General features: G+C 34.6%; 1 protein-coding gene across 2 annotated transcripts in view; it reads left to right on the top strand.

Moving 5' to 3' along the window:
* The window catches only part of RTTN (rotatin), a 142786-nt gene that overhangs the window by 59166 nt on the left and 59664 nt on the right, over positions 1-23956 (top strand). For both annotated transcript variants that reach the window (XM_041739584.1, XM_041739583.1), the window contains 7 exons: positions 824-968; positions 3840-3994; positions 8157-8376; positions 14881-15009; positions 15676-15783; positions 17539-17697; positions 18888-18959. In XM_041739584.1, the coding sequence (XP_041595518.1) occupies positions 824-968; positions 3840-3994; positions 8157-8376; positions 14881-15009; positions 15676-15783; positions 17539-17697; positions 18888-18959 (988 nt within the window). The remainder of the gene's footprint in view (positions 1-823; positions 969-3839; positions 3995-8156; positions 8377-14880; positions 15010-15675; positions 15784-17538; positions 17698-18887; positions 18960-23956) is intronic.

The raw sequence follows: 23956 nt of genomic DNA, 5'->3' as shown, positions 1-23956 counted from the left end.
GTTCTTAAGAAAATTACCTCATTTTTCTTTTTACCCTGAATTCATGAAATTGATTGCTATGTGGAGATCCTTTAGTAGTTACTGGGAAAGCTCTAGCTTGTAAATTTAACATGTTTAACTGGTAGCAGATGGCTACATTTGAAACAAATAAGACTGACATGTAGCCATTGCCAGCAGTTTTACATTTTAATCTTCATGTGAGTTTAGTCTAAGATGTATAACTTTCTATTAAACATAAAGTGTGCCGTTTTCAAAATGTAAGGTTAAATGAATTTCCAAGATGTGAACTGAACTCAAAATGTATCTTTCACAATTCGGATACCTAATCTGGTTTTTCCATTGGTGTGCTGGAATCCTCCAGTACTTCCTTGTGAGAGAGCTGGCAGGTGAATATCAGGATTTGTCTAAGTTAGTTATTAAAACATAGCCATTATTAAAAATGAAATTGAAAAAAAAAAAGAAAAAAAAATGAAATTGAATAAACTTAGAGAATTTAAATAAATTATGAGAAAAATGAGGTAATCATGTAAATATCATCACTTCCAGAGTATTTTACAACATTTTACTAATACCTATATGTTCTTGAGGTTATGTATAGCTATTATATCTGTATTATAGAAATGCCATATAATGGTGTGCTGCTGTGCCATCTCTCCACAACTGTGTTATGTTGGTGGCTTACAGTCAGCCATGGGGATATATTTACACTATGGAAATTGGCAAATGCAAGAAATCATTCTACTGCTTACCTGGTTGTTAAATATTTATCAGCACACCACTTACTGTAAAGAGCTAGAAACCATAATTGTCTTTTTTATTATAGGTTTCTACAGGTACTTCCTGCTTGCACTGAAGATGAGAAACTGCTAATAGATATCATACATTTTTTAAATAAGTTACTGAAGGAACAAAGAAAAAACTCATCAGTGGAACTTCTAAACTGGCTTCTAGAATTACTTCTTAGACATGTAAGTGTTATTAAGGAATTGGATTTTAGGTCTGACAAATGATTTATTGGTAAAAATTAGTGATGCTATAATGAAAAAGTATAATTTTTATATAGCCCATGTTTAGTAAAGTAGTCTTCATGTTGTATGAAAGTGTTTACTTAAAACTTTGGAATAGAGAAGGTTTTTCCAAGAAGATAAGGTAGGACCTATAAAGAAATCTATAATATGACTACATAAAAATAACATGGCAGTGAATGTACTCTGCAAGGAGTACATTCTGTGGGGTGGAGAGGACAGAGAACAAAGATTTTCTGCAGGTAGGAGCAATAAGTATGATGAGGAAACAAAATAAGAAGGCAGAGTTAGACAGTCATGGTGGGATGCTACTTTAAATACGATGGTCAGAGAGAAGGCTCGCTGCTTTGACCAAGATTTGACCAGCACACTGAGTTAAGTGTGGGAGTCAGCCATATAGATAAGGGAAGAACGTTCTAGCCAGGGAAGAAAAAGAGTGCAGAGGCACTTAGTTGTCAGCGCTGTGTTTGAAAACAACCAGAGGTCCATGTGGCAGCAACAGGATGAGTTGAGTATAGTGGTAGGAGATGAGATCAGAAGGATATTCTCTATTCACACATAGAGAGAGGCAGAGACACAGGCAGAGGGAGAAGCAGGCTCCATGCAGGGAGCTCAATGTGGGACTTGATCCTGGGACTCCAAGATCATGCCCTGGGCTGAAGGCAGATGCTAAACCGCTGAGCCACCCAGGTGTCCCTCATCCCATATTTTAGAAGTGATGTTGCTGAGGCTCACTGAATCTTAAAATTAACATGGAAGCCTAAGATGTGTTATAAAGGGAAAACATCTTAGCAAGTACCACATAAACAAGTTAGTAACAATGAGATTTTTGGGAAGAATCTTAGTTTTAGGTATATACTTATCAGAACATATTAATCTGTCAATCAGGAGTTAATTTTTATGGGTATATCAGGATTAATGATTCATGATAGTAAAATTTTACCAAGATGTTTACATTAAAAACAGCTTTATAATTTTCTCAGTATTTATGGGAGCTGGAGGGAAGGTGGGTGTAAGTCAGGTTTTCGTTATTTGCGGCTAAGAATACTATAGAGTATGTATATTTTAGGATTTTTTTTGTGTATTTTGATTATTTTATTCCTATATAAAACAGAAGTTGTAGTTATGTTTCATGTAATTTTATTTGATCCAAATGAGGTATAGGATGAAAGGAAGGCTGAAAAAAAAATGCTACTTAGGTGTGAAACATAGTAAAGTAAGTTAAAAGCAAACCATCTGTCCCCAATACTTTCTAAAAGCTTTCAACTGTTTTCTTTATAATTGTATGCACCTGATTGAAGTATTCTGCATGTACTGCATAATTTAAGTAACCTAGAATTTTCTTCCCATTTCTTTCATTTCTCCAAAAAGAATGCAGTTATTTTTAAATTGAGTTCTTTAGGGGAAGGATTTCATAACAATAATAATTATATTTTGATTTCATCTCTTTTTGTATGTTATAATATGCACAATTGATCTGACATAATACGGGGGACTGAATATTAACCAGCTTTGAAGTAAGATGATCTTCAGGTTGAATCCTTGCTTTGTTCATTTGTATGACTTTGGACAAGTTATTTAACCTCTTTATAAACCATTTGCCGGGATCCCTGGGTGGCGCAGCGGTTTGGCGCCTGCCTTTGGCCCAGGGCGCGATCCTGGAGACCCGGGATCGAATCCCGTGTTGGGCTCCCGGTGCATGGAGCCTGCTTCTCCCTCTGCCTGTGTCTCTGCCTCTCTCTCTCTCTCTCTCTCTCTCTCTGTGACTATCATAAATAAATTAAAAAAAAAAAAAAACCCATTTGCCCATCTGTAAAATTTGAAAATGTACATCGTCTAGTTTAGTCAAAAAGTGGAATCTTGTTTTCTTTCTCTTTTTAACACAGCACCTATGACATTATAGGTGATCAGTAACTATTCCATGTATCTTCAATGCGGTTGGTTAATATAACATTTTCTACTCTTAGTAGTATTGAAAATAATTACATTATATTTCTTTGGCTATTTTTTTTTTTTTGAAGTTAGAAAACAGAAAAAATTTAAGTAGCACTAGTTTTATCAGACTACCAAATTGGTAAAGATTGAAGCAGTAATAATACTCAGCATTGGCTTGGATGCTGTGGGTCTTCTCCCACCCTGCTTAGTTGTATGTATTGGTACACGATTTGCAAAGACAAATTGGAAATATATGTTGAAAGCATTAAAACTATTTGATTTAATAATATCATTGCTTAGAATTCATACATATGGTATAGTCAGAATTGAACACCCTTCCCCACAACTCAGTAAAATTAGAAATCACTGATTCTTTAGTAGTTGGTGTGGTAAATATTATGGTTGAAAAATAATCAGATATTAAAATGAGTTTTTTGAAGAAATAATTATAATATTAAGTTAAAAAAGGGGTACCAATAATGATTTTTTTCACTTGATCTAAGTTTTGTTAACAATACAGAATTATAATTCTGTTTCTGTTTATACGCACACAAAAAAGAATAGTGTGCACCAATATATCGATAGTGGCTATCTCTGTGAAGTGTGATCTTGGGGTTTTTTGTTTTTTCTCATTGTGCTTCTCTATATTTTACTCAGTTTTCTATAATAGATGTACTGTTCTTTTGTTGAGAAAACATAGGAAGCACCTTTTGAGTTTAGAACATAACATCTCTCTTAATGCACTAGAGACCCATACCTACTGGCTAGGTAATAAAACTCTTAGATAGTCCAGAACATGATCTGCAATAAAAATCTTTATAGGAACAACACACAGCTCAACTAAAGAGTAAATGGTTTTTTACAAATACTATTTTTTAGAGTCCAAACCCACTGTTAGACCTGCTGGTTCTGACGGAGTCACAGGCACGAGAGGAAACAGATGACATCCAGACTGCTGTCAGGCAACAACTCCAGAAAGAACTGATTGCTCTTTTCAATACCTTGCTGCTTAGTTTCATGGCAGTTACTGACAGGTACCGTTTGTATCATTGAAATTTTGGGGACATTGATAGAGAACCTAGTTCGCTTTGATTTCCAAAGAGTCTTACTTTTTACTTGTTTCCAATCAAGGAAGAAAGAATTCAGTAATAATCAGTTGTAGTCTGTCTTTTACTTTATTGGAGTCTCTGGTATTGCCTAATTGTAATCTCTGTCTCTGTCTCTCTGTCTCTGTCTCTCTCTCTCTCTCTCTCACACACACACACACACACACACACACACACAGTAATTTGCTGTCTCTAGGTTTTAGGTCTTGGTCCACTCTTAATTCTCTGAGCAGTAATACCCATTTCTATGACTTTATGACTTTTTATGTAGATGATTTTCATGTGTGTCTCTATAGTTGACTTAAATTTGTTTTTTTATTTTTTTTATTTTAAATTTGTTTTAATTAGATAAAATTTACTGCTTCAGCCATTTTAAGTATATGATTGAATGGTTTTGATGTGTTCACAATGTCATTCAACTGTCACTATTTAATTCCAGAATATTTTCATTACTCTGAAAAGAAACTTTGTAACTATTAAGCGGTTCCTCCTCATTTACCCCTTACCAAACCTGTGGCAACCACTGTCTTTCTCTATGAATTTGCTTATTCTGGACATTTTATATAAATGGAATCAGACATATGTGATATTTTGTGTCTGATTTCACTTCGTGTTTTCAAGGTCCATCTGTATTGTAGCACATATCGGTACTTGTTTCTTCCTATAACTGATTAACATTTCATGTACAGATATACCACATTTTGTTTATCCATTTTTCTGTTGGTGGATATTTAAGTTGTTTCTACCTTTGATATTGTGAGTAGTGCAGCTGTGAACACTTGTGTACGTGTTTTGTGTGAACATGTTTTTAGTTCTCCAGTATATACTTTACAACTAGAATTGCCGGTTCCTGTGGTAACTGAGTACTTTTTTGAAGAAATGCCAAATTGTTTTCCACAGGAGCTATGCCATTTTACATTCGCACCAGCAGTGTATGAGCATTCTAGTTTCTCAACATCCTCCCTAACACTTCTTATTATGGCCATCCTAGTAGTATAAACTGGAATCATTTTGGTTTTGATTCCATTTCCCTAATGAGAGATGATGTTGAGCATCTTTTCATGTGCTTAATGATTATTTGTATATCTTCTCTGGAGAAATGTCTATCCAAGTCCTTTGCCTGTTTTTGCATTGTTTGATTTTTTGTTATTATTGTTTAGTTGTCTTTACATATTCTGGACATCAGTCTTTATCAAATATGATTTGCAAAATTTTCTCCCATTCTGTGGGTTGTGTTTTTACTCTTTAGATAGTGTCCTTTGATGTACAAAAGTTTTTTCATCTGATGAGGTCTTCCTGTGCTCAGCTCCCAAATCTCTGCTCGAAGGAAAGACCTGATCCCACACATACTATATTTGAAAGAAACTAAAGTGTCAGAACAACCCTAATTCAGCTCAACACCTGACTAGATCTCAAAGCTCAGTCCCTAACCCAAATCTTGTGACCAAATTGCAAACCATTTCTATGAGAAACCATTATGTACTTTGCTTTTTTTTTTTTTTTAAGGGTTTTATTTATTCATTCATGAAAGACACACACACAGAGAGAGAGAGAGACAGAGGCAGGGACACAGGCAGAGAGAGAATCAGGCTCCATGCAAGGAACCCAATGTGGGAATTGATCCTGGGACTCTGGGATCATGCCCTTGGCCCAAGGCAGACGCTCAACCGCTGAGCCACCCAGGTGTCCCTGTACTTTGCTTTCAATAGCTCTTGTATACAAATGTTTGACATATAATCACGAATAAAGAGAATTGTAAAGAAGTAGGAAAATGTCTCCTGTAATTGAGAGAAAAAAGTCATTAGAAAAAGACCCAGAAATGTCAACCATTACAGGAATTTTAAAGCTATTATTATATGTAATATTTTCAATATACATATAATAGATATTAGATGAAAAGATGGACAAGATTAGTAAAAATATGTAGAGTATCAATAGCAGAGAAATGGAGACTGCAAAAAAGAACTAAATACTAATTTACAAATGAGAAATAGAGTTTATAAGGTAAAGAATTCATAGCGTGGGCTTAACAGCCGACCTGACATGGTATAAAAGAGGATTCGTGAATTTAGAATAGAAGTCAATAAAAATTTCACTAGAGAGAGTCACCTATGAACCTTCTGAGGTGCTGAGAATGTTTTGTTTGTTGTTATGCTTGGTGGTTACATGATTATATTCATATGGAATATATGGTGTATGTAAAACACTTGTGAATTTTACCATATGCATTTATGCCTCTTTAAAGTACTGAAGACAAGAACAAAGTGAATCCATTGGTAGTAGACTGAAATGTGTATAGAATCTCCTGGGATGCTTATTAAATATTAAGACCAGTAACTCAGGAATCTACATAGTAAGTAAGTGTCATAGGTAGTTCCTTGGGCTAGACTTTGAGAAATAGTGCTATGGACTGTTCTTTGGGTGAGTGTTCTTTGGATGTTGAGAGGAGGGGATCCTTGGGTGGCGCAGCGGTTTGGCGCCTGCCTTTGGCCCAGGGCGCGATCCTGGAGACCCGGGATCGAATCCCACGTTGGGCTCCCGGTGCATGGAGCCTACTTCTCCCTCTGCCTATGTCTCTGCCTCTCTCTCTCTCTCTCTCTGTGTGTGTGACTATCATAAATAAAGAAAAATTAAAAAAAAATATTTATGGATGTTGAGAGGAACTTGGGTAGGGAGGTTGAGACCAGTTGGGTGTGGAGCTTGGGGAAGGTTCACAGGAACCAGGAACTGGTGGCAGATGTGCCAGGTTCAACTGGGGTTGGTTAGATATTTGCAGGGATATCATTCCCTTTGATAGTATAGTTTTTCTTTTGGAGTGGTTAAGGTAAAAGGAGCAGAAAATGAGAATTATTTGTATGTTAATTAAAAAAATCAGAAGAACATTTTTAAAACTGTTAATTACATTACAGTGATTCTTGCACAACACATTTGAACTATGTGGGTGCACTTATACACAGATTTTTGGGGTATAAATACAGTATAGTACTGTATATGTGTTTTCTCTTATGATTTTCTTAATATTTCCTTTCTTGGGTTGCCTGGCTGGCTCAGTTGGTAGAGCATGTAACTTTTGACTTCAGGATTGTGAGTTCAGGCCCCATGTTGGGCATAGAGCTTACTTTAAAGAATTTTTTTTTTTCTTCTCTCTAGTTTGCTTTATTGTAAGAATACAGTATTCAATAACATACAGAATACAAGTTCATTGACTTTATGTTATCAGTAAGGCTTCTAGTCAACAGTAGGCTATTTGTTGAATTTTCAGAGAGTCGAAAAGTATACGAGGATTGTATGTTGCACATGGGGGTCAGTACCCCTAACTGCTATGTTGTTCACCAGTTATAGTGGTTTGTTGTTGACTCATGAGAAATATACATTTATACAAATAACTTTCAGGCTTTGTGTTTCTAAAACTTTAAAAACATCCAGATGACAGGTATATAAAAATTATGATCTTTAAAAAACCATACAACTATATACCTATAATACTGTGATTGGATAGGTAAAAATATAGTCAGTAGTTGTCAATTTTGGAGTGTAAAAATCTGTAAAACAAGAAATTTCAGATTTTATTCAATGTCTGTTAAACAGTGATGTACTTCTTCCAAGAATTTCATCTCTGGATCCATGCCTACGTATTGGTTTCAAGGATTTTGTTTTCTCATTAAGAGTATTTTCTTGTTTGTTCTGTTCCTGACAGTTTCATTTAAATTATGTGTCGGACTTCAATTTCAGCTAATTAAAAATCAATTTTTAAATGATATCTAATGAATAAAAGTATAGATTTTAATATATGTCAATTAAACTCATTTAAAGTACACATTTAATTTTCCATTCCAACTTTTATTTTTGGATGCTAATTACCAATATCCGTTTACATGTTTTCGATGTAATTGTTATTGGTCTTTTACATCATATGCCCTCGATGGTTTTTTAATTATGTTTTCCAGTTTTAAGACTGCTACTTCTCCTGCTTTGTAGTTTTCTCACATATTAAGTTATTAGTAACCCTCTACCATCAATAAGTTAACTCACTAGGCCCATCACATTTAATGCTTATTGATTTCTTTTTTTCCTTTCTTTACATACACAGAAAATGCTTGGAACTTTTTTATGTTTTCCAAACACAGCTGTCTCTGAAACTGCTCCAGTGCCTGAGAGTCACAGATGCTCCCCACTTCTATGGCCTGCCATCCCTTGAGAGGACCTTGCGAGGGATGGCTCATCTCACAGCATCTCCAGGATGGAGCTCACATTCTCCTCTCACAAAGCCATTTGAAATTTGTGTTAAGTACTTGTCGGGTCTACTTGAAGTAAGTAAAAATAACCAGTTACTATAACAACAATAGTAACAACCCCCAAAGAATAGCTATTTACTATTTATTGATCACTCCCTTTGTGCCAGGCATAATGTTAAGTGCATTATATGTATCACTATATTTATTTAGTGATAAATAAATATAGTGATTATTAATTTTAAAATATTTTATTTAAATTCAGTTTGCCAAATATAGTATAACACCCTGCTTATCCTATCAAGTGCCCTCCTTAATGCCCGTCACCCAGTTACCCCATCCTCTCTGCAACCTCCTTGTCTCCCTCCCCTCTGCAACCCTTTGTTTGTTTCCCAGAATTAGGAGTCTCTCATGGTTTGTCTCCTCTCTAATTTGTCCTCATTCAGTTTCCCTCCTTTCCCTTGTAGTCCCTTTCACTATTTCTTATATTCCACATATGAGTGAAGCCTGACATTTGACTCGATCCCAGGTCTCCAGGATCACACCCTGGGCTGAAGGTGGTGCTAAACCACTGAGTCACCTAGGCTGCCCCTCTTCCAATTTTCTTATGCAGCAAATGCTTTTAGGATTATTGCATGTCTTCTTTCTCATAAAACTTTTGTCAGGTTTTAATTTAATATCACAATTAGCCCACCTTTTATGTATTATTTTTTTAATATGTGGAATAATTTGGAACTTGGGATAGTTGATTTGAATTGGTAGTATTTCTTCCTTAAATGTTTAGTAGAATTTGATGATAAAGCAATCAGACCTGTGGTTTTCTTTTGGAGAAGATTCTAAGTATATTGAATGAAATGAAATGAATTTAAATCTAGAATTTTGAGATTTAAATTTTTTTGCATAAGTTAAGTTTTTCTAGAATTTCATCTAAACATTTGAATTCATAGCTCTAAAATGATCCATCAGTGCAGCTTATTCTTTAAATGTATATCAGCTCTACAGTGAGGTCCTGTTTCATTCCAGGTACTCATTATTCTTTCCCTCTAAGTTTTCTTGAATGGTCTTACTGCTGGTTTGTATGTTTTATTGTTATCATTCTTTTCAAAGAATGAAATTTGGCTTTGTTGATCCTCCCTTTAATGTTTTTCCCCATTTTATTAATTGCTGCTTATGCTTATTTCTTTCTCCTTTGGCTTTAATATATGGCTCTTTTTCTGATATTTCTGAATTAAAAAAAAATTCTTTATTTACTATAGGGGTGGGGGTAGGGGAGGAGAGAGAAAAGGGAGAGAGAGAGAGTCTCCCAAGCCAACTCCACACTGGGGGTGGAGTCCAATGCAAAGCTCAATCCCACAACCCCCTGAGATCACGACCTGAGCTAAAACCAAACTGTGGTTGGTTAACCAACTGTGCCACCCAGGTGCCCTTCTTTTTTCTTAAATTTTTAGATGGAGTCTTATTTCATTGATTTTTTTTAAAAGCTTTTTTTCAAGTATTTTTAGCTCTCATTACCTTCTAATAAGCATGGCCTTAACATGATATCACACATTATATGTCCCATTTTTATCGTTTAGGTCAGTATAGTTTCTGCATAATGTAGTAAGTATAGCAATGATGTAGCTATACATAGTTCTGTAAGAGAAGGGCTTCATCAAGGTTCCCTGCCAGCCTTGCATTTATACATGTAGTCCACAGAGACAGGGCTTGCTCTGATCTAAGTCTTAAAAAAGTTCCTGTGATCCTTCTGGAACATGAGAACATGGGGGGTTTTCGAGGAACTGCTACAAGACTGTTTCTTACTGCTTTGCTCTCTGTAGGATGTCTGTCACAAGCCTGTCTCTTACTGCCTCCTGGGTTCTGATGAGTGAGGCTTTCTGCCTCAGTTCCCTTGGAGGATAGCTGCGGGCCATAAGCAGCTTAGCTGCAGCAGGGCATGAACTCTTCCACACCAGAGTGCCCTCCTATCCACATTGCTATCATCTGGCCCTCTGTTTCAGTGTCACGCTGCAAAGGACACTGGAAGCTGGCACCTTTGGCTACTATTGCTTTTGCTGTTTATGTAAGTAATGAACTGTCTGGATCTAAAAATGGCTCATCGGATTGACCAAATCCATCAGCATTGCTTGTCTTGAAAGGTTCAGTGATAGCCCAAGTTTGAATGATACTCAGAGGTTGGGATCTTTAACTGTATTAGGATGTTAGGAAAGACTCTTAGAGGAGGCAATGTAGATGTAGGTTTTGAAACATGAATGAAATATTTGATAGTGATGGGCATTCTAGATATGGGGTGCTTTGACCAACTTGTATCCATAACTTCCTGTTCCTTTTCTTGCTGCATGTTTCTGTTTGTGGTCCAGCAGTCTACCTACCACCAGATTATCCTTTAAAAACAGAAATCCATCTATTTATTTATTTAAGATTTTATTTATTCATGAGAGACAGACACAGAGAGGGAGTAGCAGGCTCCTCTCTAGAGGAGCCTAATGTGGGACTCCATTCCCAGACCCTGGGACCACACCCTGAGCTGAAGGCAGACGCTCAACCACTGGGCTACCGAGGCATCCCTAAAACAGAAATGTTTCAACCCAAAGCTCTTTTTAAGTGCATATGGCTCTTTGTAATCTTGCATTTTGAATCTCATATCTGTTTTAATTTTTCCCACTACCCTGAAGTTTCCATTTAATTTGGCTCTTTCACTAAATAAAAAAGTTTATTTTAAAAGTCTGTTTCTTCATATAATTTCTTTTCTTTTTCGGATGGCCATCTGTACACAAAGTTTAAGATCTCACTTATTCATTTACCTTCCTTTTAAGGAAGTCTTTCCTTATCTTCCAGATATACATACTCAGTAGAGTGACTGGTTTCCTCTTAGGTTGTACGACAGCAGCAGTTAGTATATGCCACTATTATGGTGCTTAAGACATTGTATTTCTGTTTTGTTTAATGGGTTGATCTGTTAGACTGTGAGCTTATGAGAATTATCTTTGTATTATTTCAATTTTCCCATAGCTCTCATTATCCTAACAGTAATTTGTACATATTGGAGAAATAGTAATTTAATTTATATATGCCTTATGTGTGATTTTTAAATTTAGAATACAGTTTGAGTAATACTTAAAATGTAACATGAATGTGATGATATGTGTTTAATTTTTGTGCTTTCATTATTAAATCCAGCTTAAGGTGATGTTTGTACATTTAGCTGTAAACCATGCCTCAGATGATGTTACCTAGAATTTTTCCCAAAAGTATACTTTGTTTTGTTAAAAAGATTTCAGAATCCTAAATAGTATTAGCTGTTCTATAAAATTTAATATGAATTTTAATGTAGCCATTTTAATCAAATAGATTTTTTTCTTGGATAATTATAATTACTAAAAAAGTGTATATTGTCAGTATATTAATTAGTTCTTCTAAGCTTCAGTGTGTCCATGGCCAGAGGTGTATGAATTTTTAGAATAGTTATGTTAGCTTCAAGAACTTACCATAATATTTTTTTAAAAAGTCAGATCCTCTAATGCATTTAAAATATAATTCAATATTTAAGTACCTAATTTACAGCATTATGTGTAATGTGATTTGTATATACTCCCTTTATAAACCTTTTGGAGCCCATCTCCTCTGTAAAGTGACTTCATTTGTTTCAGAGCAGGGATATGTGAGGGTCTGCTACAGTAGTGACTAAAGAACTTAAGTGTTAACATTGTTTATATTTGGAAACTGTCTGGATTGCTTTTATTTTTAAAATTGTGTAAGAAGAGAGATTTCAGATCACACCTTGTGTCTCAAATACCAGAACTTAAAGTGAGCTTTCGTATTGGAGAACAAAAAGGCTTCTTAGTTCTAGGTGAGAAGTCGAGGCAAAGAGGCAGTAATGTAATTCTATGTTCAGTTGTCTTTGAGGTAAGAAGAATCAGCACAATGTATTAGCAAAGGAATAGATAAAAAGTACAATCCCTGTTTATAATGTTCCATAGTTAAGAAACGCTTGATTAACAAATCTTGATTTGGTATAAATAGAAGAGCACCTTTCATGCTTTATATAATGTGTTGGAAAGACAATCTTTTTGTCTTCACATTAAGTGACAGGAAAATAATATGAAGATGTCTGTCACTTTTGTTAGGCATTGTGGCAGAGTCCCATTAGATCTAACTTGAAATCTTTTCATAGTTACATAATTAGTAAACATTTAGATTTATTTCCTACTGGTTAAGTGTACCTTTTTAAAGAATCAAGTAAGGCTTATGTGGGTACACATTGAAACAAAGTCATTGTCAGTCCAAATGACTTACTTTATAGTTTCTCACTAAAGCTGATTCCTTTTCAGAAGGGAGCTGTATTTCTAATACAGATATTTTGTTTTTACCCAGTAAAATTTGAATAGGAATATTTGCTTTTTGTAATTGAGAAATGAGGCTTTTATACTAAGCATGATGGGATGCCTGGGTGGCTCAGCAGTTGAACTTCTGCCTCTGGCTTAGGACATGATCCTGGTCCGGGGATTGAGTCCTGCATCTGGCTCCCTGCAGGGAGCCTGCTTCTCCTCCCTCTGCGTACGTCTCTGCCTTTTTCTCTGTGTCTCATGAATAAATTAATGAAGTCTTTAAAAAAATAATAAACTAAACATGGTATATTGTGACAGGTGAATAGACTGATAATTAAATCTTTAAAGCCAGACATATGGAATATAATTCCATGGATCTGACAAAAAGATTGAAAGGAGCTAGTACTGAAGTTCTTGGCTTGTCCCTTTTCAGCTAGTAATGAAACCACAATATAGTTCTCTCCAGTGACTTAGAGGAGAAAAATAAGGACTTAGTCATTCAGGTATCTTATTACTAATATAGTCCCTAAAGTTTTAAACTTTTAATTATGAAAAATTTCAAAAATACACATGAGGAAGGAATAGTAGAGCAGTGCCCATCATCTATAGTTTTTAACTCCTAGACAATCTCGTTTTATCTTTTAGACATAATACACACTTACTTGGTTTATGAAAATTCTAATTTGGCTCACAGATCCCAAATCATCTTCAAATAATTGCTTTTGTTAAATAAGCTATACCTAACATTTGTGATTTATGCTATCTTTTAAAAATAATCTGCTGTATGAGCTGAAAAAATCCAAACTAGAAATATAGTCTCTATCTTAAGACAAAATGGCTTACTTTAAAGGATGCTGTGGTGAATAAAAGTATTCAGAGGCCTTGGGTAAACTGAAATACTTTTTATTGTATTGGTCAGATAATAAGTAGTTTAAAATTTTTTTTAAAAATTATTATTATTACTATTTTTTTTAGAGAGCCCATGAGTGGGGGTGGGGGGACAGAGTGAGAGGGAGAAAGGGAATCTTAAGCGGACTCCATGCCTAGCCGAGCTCAATCTCACAACTCTGAGATTATGACCTGAGTTGAAGTCAAGAGTCAGTCACGTTAACCAGTTGAGCCACCCAGGCGCCCCAGATAACAAGGAGTTTTGATTGATTGATTGGACTTAAAATGGATTTTTCTTTTATAATGTATGGCCACCTAAATATGGTTACCATTCCTTTTTTACTAAAATTTTGTGACTTAAGTGATAGTTCATCACTTTGAATATTTTTATTTAAGAGTTGAAAAGTGGGGCACTCAGGGTCATGAGATCAAGCTCTGCATTGGGCTCTGAGTCTGGTGTGGAGTCAGCTTGAGATTTTCTCTCCTCCTTCTGCCCCTCCCCTACTGCCAGTGCTTGCTATCTCTCAGTCTCTCTTGCTATAAAATAAATTAATCTTTTTAAAAAAGAGTTAAAAAGTTATAAAGGTTCTTGTTCAATCTGAACAAGTACTGTCCAATTTGAAGGACAATGTATGTCCTTCAAACACAGAAATGTTTCAAAAGTGTTTGCCACATATTTTAAAAGATTTTCTAAATTAGATTGAAGAACTTTGCCTCAAATTGCTGTCATCTGACTCCCCTTGTCCATTTTGATTCAGTTCCTCAGTTAAGGACATATTTCTTCAGATAAGAAACATTTCTTTTGTTACTGATGGAAATGTATCAAACCCTTCAGATATGTGGGAAAGTTGAGAAAAAGTTGAGAGCCAATAATTTAAATAATGGACATATTCTTAAATATGGAATAGAAGTCTAAGATTTCTCAGAAGTGGAAAAAATGTCCATTTATATTTAAATCATTATTCTGAAAAATCTAGCTAACTCTGATAGTCAAAAGATCTTTGTAAAGGTAGCAATTTCTAAGTATATTTTTCAGTAAGATATGTATAAGCTCTTTTAGTTCAAGGATAGTGTAACATTTGAAAAGTGTATGAGCATATTCTACATCACAAAAGTCTCCTAGGAGGATACTACACATCTTTGCACAAGTTCCAAAGGTAGAAAATTTTAAACTAAGAATATTGAATTGTGGTAACACATAACCTATAATTTACCTTCGTAACCATTTTGAGCTGTATAAACTAAAAATGTTACATATACTTCATGTGGTTAGGATTCAGATCAGACAAGTTAGTAGAAAGTTACATATTTATTTTTATATACTGCTCAGAGTAAAGCCCTCATGATATTGTTTATCTTTGTTTTTCAGGTCATTACTTCTTTTTATGTGGAGCGAGGAGGAAATGCTATGTCCTTTATGGGAAAAGGGGTCACTAAGAACACAGTTCTTTGCTTGCTTCATTTATCCCACGAGATGATGGCCCAGGCCCAAAGTTCGGTGAGAGCATAGCTGCTGCCTTCTGAAGAGTTGCTGGCCAAGGAATGTTCTGTGGCTCACGCATTTCAAGTCTCTATGAAAGTGTATCTCTTGACTTTTCTTCTTACATTTTTTTTTTAAGATTTTATTTATTTATTCATGAGAAACACAGAGAGAGAGAGAGAGAGAGGCAGAGACACAGGCAGAAGGAGAAGCAGGCTCCATGCAGGGAGCCTGATGTGGGACTGGATCCCGGGTCTCCAGGATCAGGCCCTGGGCTGAAGGTGGTTGGTGCTAAACCGCTGAGCCACCCGGGCTGCCCAACTTTTCTTCTTAGACAGACATGATTTTTGACTGAGAGATTTCTTAGAAGCTGTGAACCTGAATTTTATTTGAGATTTATTTTTATTGAAGTTTATGTGCTTTAGAGAACTACATTTTGTCTAAATCATGGGGTGGATAGTTCTGAAGAAAAATTGTTTTCTGAAGAAAAATTGTTTTATTTAGCTTTTTAAGAAGAAGCTGAGATTTTTATTGGCTTTATTTTGATAAAATACTGAATTTAAGCCAAGTCTTAAGGACATTTTAACACTTTGTTTTGATTTTTAAAAATTCAGTTATTTGAACTTCCTCTGTTTTATTCTTTGAAACTTACCTCATGTGTCTCTTCCCTTTTTTTCACTCCAGGAGTGGATGTCACTTTGGTTTTTGCCTTTGGGCAGTCACAGTGAAGGACATGCTACCCCACAAGGATTGGCGTGGCTCATTCCATTATGGGTTGACCGAGACCCAGAGGTCAGTGTGAAGGAAAATTGAGTCCTAATGTATAGATTAGAAAAAATGAAACAACAAATATATGTATGTACATAAATTCGTATTTTCCAGTATGAGATTATTTTAGTGACCATACCTTAAACTCTTTACTCCCTCTCTTAGTCAGTTTGGGATCCATAACACATAACATGGGTGACTTGAAAAACAGGAATTTATTTTCTCATTGTTCCAGAGGCTGGATATCTGAGATTAAGGTGTCAACATGGTTGGGTTCTGGTGAGGGCTCTCCTTTCGGCTTTCAGACAGCTGCCTTCTCACTGTATAGTCAGTGACCTTTCCTCTCTTCCTCCTTTTATAAAGCCACCAATCTTATCAGATGAGGACCCTACCCTTATGACCTCATTTAACCTTAATTATCTCCTAAAATCTCTAACAACATGGGAGTTAGGGCTTCAGCACAGCAATTTAAAGGAGACGCAGTTCAGTTCAGAGCAGATCCTCTCCAGTCAAACTCATTACAGATTAAAAATAGAAAAAAAAAATCTTAGGATTTTTCACTTTTAGAAAAAAAAAAATCTTAGGATTTTTCACTTTTAGAAAGAACAAGTGAAAAATTAATGGAGATGTTAGCCATTTTCAAAGATTTTCGAAGGATAGCTGACTAATGACATTTGTGTGTCATTTAATAGAATAATACCATTGCAGTGCAAAATTTTATATTATTAATAAATTTTCCAGCTTTAGCCATTTGTCCGCTTATCGCTTTTTTAAAAAACCCAGGTATTGGGTTTTTTGATTGACATACAAAAAGCTGTACGTATTTAATGTGTACAAATTCATGCATTTGGAGATAAGTGTAACCCCTGAAATCATTACTACATTCAATGCTGTAAACCCATCCTTCGCCTACAAAGGTTTCCCCTTCTCTGTGTTATTTTTATGATTAGAACACAACATAGGATTTACCCTCTTAGCAAATTTTTAAGTATACAATACTATCAACTATGGGCACCATCCATTAGTTTTAAGCAAGAAATGATTATTTTCTATTATGCTATAAACCTTGATTTTTAGAAACACTATTTGAACCTAGAGGTTCCATTCTTTATAATACTGACCTTGGACTTGTTGCATGACCATGTTATGACTACATTATTTTTTGTTACCCTGTAACTATCCGTGAAACTATTTTAGAATCAGAATTCAGAAGTAAACCAAAATGCATAGCTTGAGCAGCAGTGGTACTGTGGTAAACCCATCATACCACATAAATCTTATTTGAAACATTTTTCTTTTATAGTAATTTTGGAGAAAATACTAGATAATTTATAAAAAGATAATCGAGTTATTTCTTTTTGAGAAGAGGATTCAAAAAATTAAAGCATTTGGAGGAAACACTAGTAACTTAAGGAACTTAAGGATAGTAGAACAAAATAATAGATAACCTCCTTATAAAGGAGGAATAAACAGGAAACATGTTCACAAAAGATATGTAAGCACCCAATGCTTTCCCTAGAACAAGGTTTGTGAGATATAATTTTTATTCTTATTTATACCTGGTTTTGATTTTCTGTGACATTTGCTTATTTGAATCGTAGAATAGGATTTTTATTCATTCATAAATTTATAGGGCTCTATTTTCCGTAAGTGCCTTTTATAATTTAGGATTGTCAAGACAATGTCATGAAAGTGTGATATCTCATGTGCTAGAAAAATTAAGAATTCATGTTAGGAAATTGGATTTTTTGGTTTGACAACTTTTTTAAATCTGAACAGGTGAGGTTCACTTCATTGGGATTAGGATCAGCACTGACCACCCTTGAAACTGGCTGTGTCGCGTTGGCAAATAGTTGTCAAAACATTTCTGGTGGGCTCTGGGGGACAGTGGTGAACATTCTGCTGGACCAGTCGGAATGTAGTATGGTGCGCCGGGAGGTATGCCTGTCCATTTAGTACTTTTTCCCTTTCATAAAGATCTAGAAATTCATTGTGTTGGTCTTTATAAAGACTGGGGACTGATTACCCACCATGATTTTTTCTGCCTGCAAAAAAAAGCCCAAATAAAATGCTACCAGAGAATAAAAAAGATACTTCACAGTAAATTCACAGTAAATACTGGATTCCTTTATTTTGGTAAGATCAAAGCAGAATTTGCTATGTTTTATATGAACTCTTCTGTATTATTATACATTGGAAAGTAGTTCACAGAAAAAAAACTACTTTTCTGTTACTTCAGTGTATATGAGAAATATCAGTAAAGCTTTACTTGAGATGAATGGCTGTCAGAGTACTCTGTAGTAATCATAAAATATGAGGAAAATTAAACCCTATTTTAATTCTTTCTAAATAACTGGTGGTTTTCTTTCATTACTGCTTTTACTGAAATGATGATTGATACAACTATTTTTAAAAACAGCAATGAAATAGTGATTTGAGGCTTTATGGAGGAAACAGCAGATCCAGGCCCCCTGTTTACAAGTTCTCAGTTCCACTATCCAAATGCTATAGTTTTCTTGTTATTTGTTTTTTAATAGTAATGCTTAAACTTGTAGCTTATTGTTGATTTACGAACTTCAATATATCTGTTGACTTCGAATTAAGATGGTTGAAAATTTCACTCTCTTGGACCCCCTCTGTTACCCCATTACTCATCTTCATATTGTAATCTTCACCCTATATACAGTTATTTAATTTGACTATCTTTAGGACCTAGAAGGTAAAGTTGGACATTTGTGGTTTGTATTTCTAGTTAGAACTTTTTTATTGAGAGGAACTTGTGAGAGAGAGAGGGGTGAGAGAGAAGGGAGAGAGTGTGTGTGTGTGTGTAATAATAGAAACATGTAAGTATTTCTTAACTGCTACCAGAACAGTTTACATTTTGTAGACCATTTTTTGGAAATATAAAATTCTGAAATAGGAAAAAGTATATTTTCTGATGAAATAATTCCACCCACTGTTAGGTCATCATATAATAAGCAATGAGCTTGGCAGTTTTCATAATGATGTTTCAGGATGTCAGTTATCCAGTGAAATGTTCTTTATTATTAAATTTCAATATATAGGTTATTTCAGAGATGACAACAAGATGGCAGTATTGACATTTTCTTTCTTTCTTTCTTTTTTAGGCTGCATTTATTCTTCAGAATCTTCTTGTAATACCAATGCCTTCAGTAATTATAAAGGATTATACTTGGCAGGTGAGTGGCTTTTAAACAGTTATCAAGTGAGATATTTGAGATTAATTGATGATAAAGTTTCAGCGTGTGTATGTATATTATATGTATATATCTCATTACTGATGAAACTGGCAACAAGATTTCTTAAAAGAAATGTAGAAATTTTCTTATACTCAATCACATTTACAGATTTTTCTCCATGTACAGAAATAGAATAGCTAATACAGTGTTCTGTGTACTCTTCTAGGAGCTTAACAATATTTAACTTAATATTTAACTTGTATAATTGTTTGAATTCTGAACCACTAAATTATTTTCATTTTGTAGATTAAGGAACTTTTGCATTAGAAGGTTTAAATAGTTTGCTCTAAATCACATCTTTGCTTTGAGTCTAGCTAGTCTCTCTTACCTACTCATTGTACTGTCTCTATAATTTAATAATAATACATAAATTTGTTTATGATTAAGTATGCATTAATGTTAACGTCCTTTTTCCTTTCCTGGGTTAGTACAGTTTAAGGTCATAATTTATCTTTCTTTGGTTTTTATTGGATTAAGTTTTGTTTCATGTTCTGAATATCAAGTCTAGTAGTACCTAACTTTTTTATGGCCTACTACTTTTTTAGATGATTTGCAGGATAGAAAAGTGCAGTCACTGGGGACATAAAATATGTTCTTTCTCTGTGTTTATTAATCATACTGTTGCATCTCACTCCCCAGGATCCTCGACAAATCCAAAATTTCTTTTAAATTTTTCATTAGAATATACCTATGGAGGAATTGCTGAATCCACTTGAGCCTGCAGTGAGGGCAGCTTTTCAGATATTGACTTGAATCCTGAATCCAGGTCAAGGCCTACATCTCATTTAACTCTTGGAAGGCTCTATTTTCCACACCTGACACACCCAGCTTAACTGTTAGTTATGGAAAAACCTAGGCCACTTTCCACCTGTTCCTCTAATTTGTTTAACATTGCCTTCTGATAATGGTTGGCTATTCATAGTCTGCATTATAATAAAACTATAGGACACAAAACTGGAAAGAATACACAGGATTAATATTTATATTAATGGTGTTGTAATTTTGATGCTTGTTATCCAACAACTAGATTTTAAAATGTGTTGTTTTTGGCTGAAATACAAATCATCTCTAGTCCCTTTGTTAAACTAGCAACACTTGTGTTTTATATGCTTGGTAATGTAATGTCAATGATTTTTTTATTATTTAAATTAATATAATATGAAAGCAAGAGTAATGCTACTTCTGGGTTCTATTAGAGTTCTTGGGACATTTTATTATAGTATAGAAGCATGCATAGATGTTCATGTTTTTCTCTTACAAGTTAAATAGTATACAGTTCCTTTTTGTTACTAGTGACATGTTTATGTAGCTTTTGGTCTTATTCTCCAGTTCTTTATCAAAGAATAATTTTCTATTAAAAAGTTGAAAATAGTGCTTTAAATGAGCTTTTGCAGTCTTTTGCCTTGCTTATTTTGGCCAAAGTCAAAAATTTTGAGAGCTACTCTAATTCCAAATAGTATTTGATGATGAAACTTTTGCTAGTCTTAAGCAAAATTAGAAAAATAAGCTCTAATTGGTTTGTGTATGTGTGTTTAGTAAACTCAGATTTTTATCCTCTTTTTTGATCTGTTTTTAGTCTTTCTTTTGATTTTTAAGCATCCTTATTTAGCACTATGAATAGTTGGGGGCCTCATATTTGTCCCCCTGTTTAAGAGTTTAGTGGTACTTTAAATCCCAAAGTGAAAACAGCTGTTCCAAAAAGGGAGCAAAATAGCCTTCAGATACTTCAATGGAATTTTATAATCTTCAAAGGTTGTGACCTTTGCCAGTTTATTATATCTAGAAAGAAGGTGCTACACATCTAGTATTCTACAACTAAAACTGGTAGAATGATAAATGATAATCTTATTCGAAAAAATGTTTCATTTGCTTGTCTATGTATTTCACAATATTTTGAGGATAGGGAAGGAAGTAGCACCAGTACCTAGAAGCACTGTAAATATTTTATTTTGGTTAAGGTAGATATTTCATTAATTACATTTTACAAAGAGAATTGCTTTTACTGCTTTGCACTTTGTTTTGATGCCTGAAGTCTAAGTGGATGTGCTCTGTACTGTCACTCCACTGGGCATTCTGCAGTGTCTTTCTGTGATTACTACCCCCACTCCACACACCCAGAAGAAATTCCTATTTCATGTCACTATCTGGAATTGTACTTCCGAGTGGTAATAATTTGCATCTATAAATTATGTAAATGGTTGGTTTTTCCTTTTATTGCTGAATGCTAGAAAGTTTAGAGCCTTCCTATCAACATGTGGCTTATCTAGTATACATGTTTTTTGGCTTTATTCCTGGGGGTCTGATATTTTCATACTTTTCTTTGTCTTTCTCTCATCCCTGCTATATTTTCACTATCATGTTATAATTTACCTTTCCTTGTAATAGGCTTTAAATCTTTTCTAGAACAGGTGGGTCATAAATCAGTTAAAACATTTTAATTCAAAAGTTTTAAAAAATGCTTTTAGTAAACCATATAATCCATTTTAACTTCCTTTACTCAGAAAGACAATAGCATTTGATATCAGTATCTATAACTTAAGTTCTTTTTCATAAATTACCTTTACTGCCTTGCCTTATTTCTTGCCATTTAACTTAATCTTTCTGTGTAGAATATATGTGTTCATATTTTTCATATATTTTTTCAGTGTTTCTTTTAGTTCCCACCACAGACATGATAGCACTTCGTCAGTCTTTGCTAGTGCATGATGATATTGCTAAGTAAATAAAGTTAAAAAATCAGGTCTTAATTTTTGTAGTGTGATTCCCCACTTACTGTTGCATGGATACAGCAGTGTAGTGGACCTGGGCAGTCACTATGAGCTGGGGAGGATAAGGAGCCTGACTTCTGAGCAGCTTCCCTCAGCACCCAACACCTTCAGTAGGGACCTGAAACCATGGCTCCTGCTGCAATGAGAATCCAGTTTTTGGTTCATCAGGCTTGGTGTGCCACAGATCTTTTCTATTCAAACCATTGTTTTTGGTTCTTTTTTTTCTTTTTTAAAGATTTATTTATTTATTTGAAAGAGACAGAGAGAGCATGCACCCACACACAGGTGGGCAGAAGGGCAGAGGGAGAGGAAGAAAGAATCCTCAAGCTGACTCCCAGCTGAGTGCAAACTTGGACATCCCAGGATCCTGTGATCATGAGCCAAGCTGAATTTAAGAGCTGGCCGCTCAGCCAGTTAGCCAAGCAGGCATCCCTCAAGGCATTGTTTTTTAAGAGTGATGCTTATAAATAGTGGTCTTCTCTTCCTTAAGGTTAATAGCCTTCTCTGGTAGAGAAAACAGAATCATTGTCCATGGGGCTCTAAACTGTCATGCTCCTAGCTCTCCAGTTGGTAAAGCAGTTCTCTGCAGTTTGACTTGGGTTTAGTATTCTTGCATGTGGAGGATTATGTTGCTGGGTTTAGTTTGAGAACCTTTGTCCCAGATCCATATCCCTGCAACTTTAATTACCAGAGTAGAATTTTAGAATTGATTATAACAAATTTATTGGTTAGATAGGGATTTTCTGTGTAGTTTGTTTGAGTTCATTTCTGTAAACATTGGTTGAGTACCTAAATTTTAGGGATTCACAGGTAATCAGATTAAATTCTCTGGGGCTTATGGCCTGTGGGAGAAGAAAAACACGTATCCAGAGAACATTGCTATAATATTTTATGTAGAATTAGGGTAGCTTATGCATAATTTTTGTAATATTAAAGTTGGTCTTCCCACTTGAAAATGTTACACATTTAAGGGTAAACGTAATTTCATGCACTTAAATATAGTGAATTGTCAGTTTGTGGTATGTTTATGCTTTAGTTCCTTTCCACATTTATGGTAGGACTTTGAATTGTCCACATAATTTATTTTTTTAAACTTTATTTTGAAAAAAATTAAACCTATGTAAAAGTTACAGGAACAGTACAGTTTTTATATAACTTTTACCCAGATTCCCCATATGTTAACAATTATACCAAGTTTGCTTTAGCTCTGTCTGCAAGTATCTTTTCTCTGAACTGTTGAGAGTTGCAGGCATAATGCTGCTTTTTCCTCTTAACACTTAAGTGTGAATTTCCTAAAAATGAAGACATTCTCATAAAATCATCATAAAAATTACCAAAATTAGGCAATTATTCAAATTATTCCAGTTGTCCCACTATTGTCCTTCATAGGAAAAGAAAAAAATAACACCACCCGGTCAGGATCTAGGATCAGGAATACATGTTGCAGATAGTTATATCTTTTTCCTTTCTTTCATCTAAAATAGTTCCTGAATAGCATTTATGACCTTAGCATTTTTTAAGAGTACAGGCTATTTAGTTTTTATAATATTCTTTAATTAGATTTATCTGTCCTTATGATTAGATTCAAGTTATACATTTTTTGATAGAAAAGCTGTAGAAGTGAAGTGTTCTTGTTAGTACATTGTATCAGGAAACAAGATCATCTGTTTGTCCCCTTACTAGGCATACTGACTTTGATAACTTGGTTAAGGTAGAGCCTGCATGTTTCCTTCATATGGAGTTTCAGTTTTTTCTGTTGCAGGAAGACACTCTGAGACTGCACTGATGCCTACTTCTCATCAGCTTTCTTCCACTAGTTCTGACTTCCATTCTTGTCTGAAGCGATTATTATAATAGAATGGTTGCCAAATGGTGACTTTCTAATTATGTCATTCTTTCTACATTTATTACATTTTACTATAAGAAAGAGCTTTCATTTTCTCTTTCTTCTCTTTCTTTTTTTTTTTTTCTACATTTCAGTGTAGACTCAAAGGCTCTTTGTTTTATGAGTTGTAGCCTGTTTCTATCATTATTTTTAGATATTCAAATTGTTCCAGATTTGACTTAGAGGCACCCCTTCATGAAGAATCTTTTGTCCTTTTAACTTATTTTCTTTAGTCTTTGAGCACTCCTGTATTTTCTGGTATAGCAAGATATTCCAGAATTTCC

The sequence above is a fragment of the Vulpes lagopus genome, chromosome 24, assembly GCF_018345385.1.
Source record: "Vulpes lagopus strain Blue_001 chromosome 24, ASM1834538v1, whole genome shotgun sequence".
Taxonomy (NCBI): domain Eukaryota; kingdom Metazoa; phylum Chordata; class Mammalia; order Carnivora; family Canidae; genus Vulpes; species Vulpes lagopus.
This window is presented reverse-complemented; position numbering and strand designations above follow the sequence as displayed.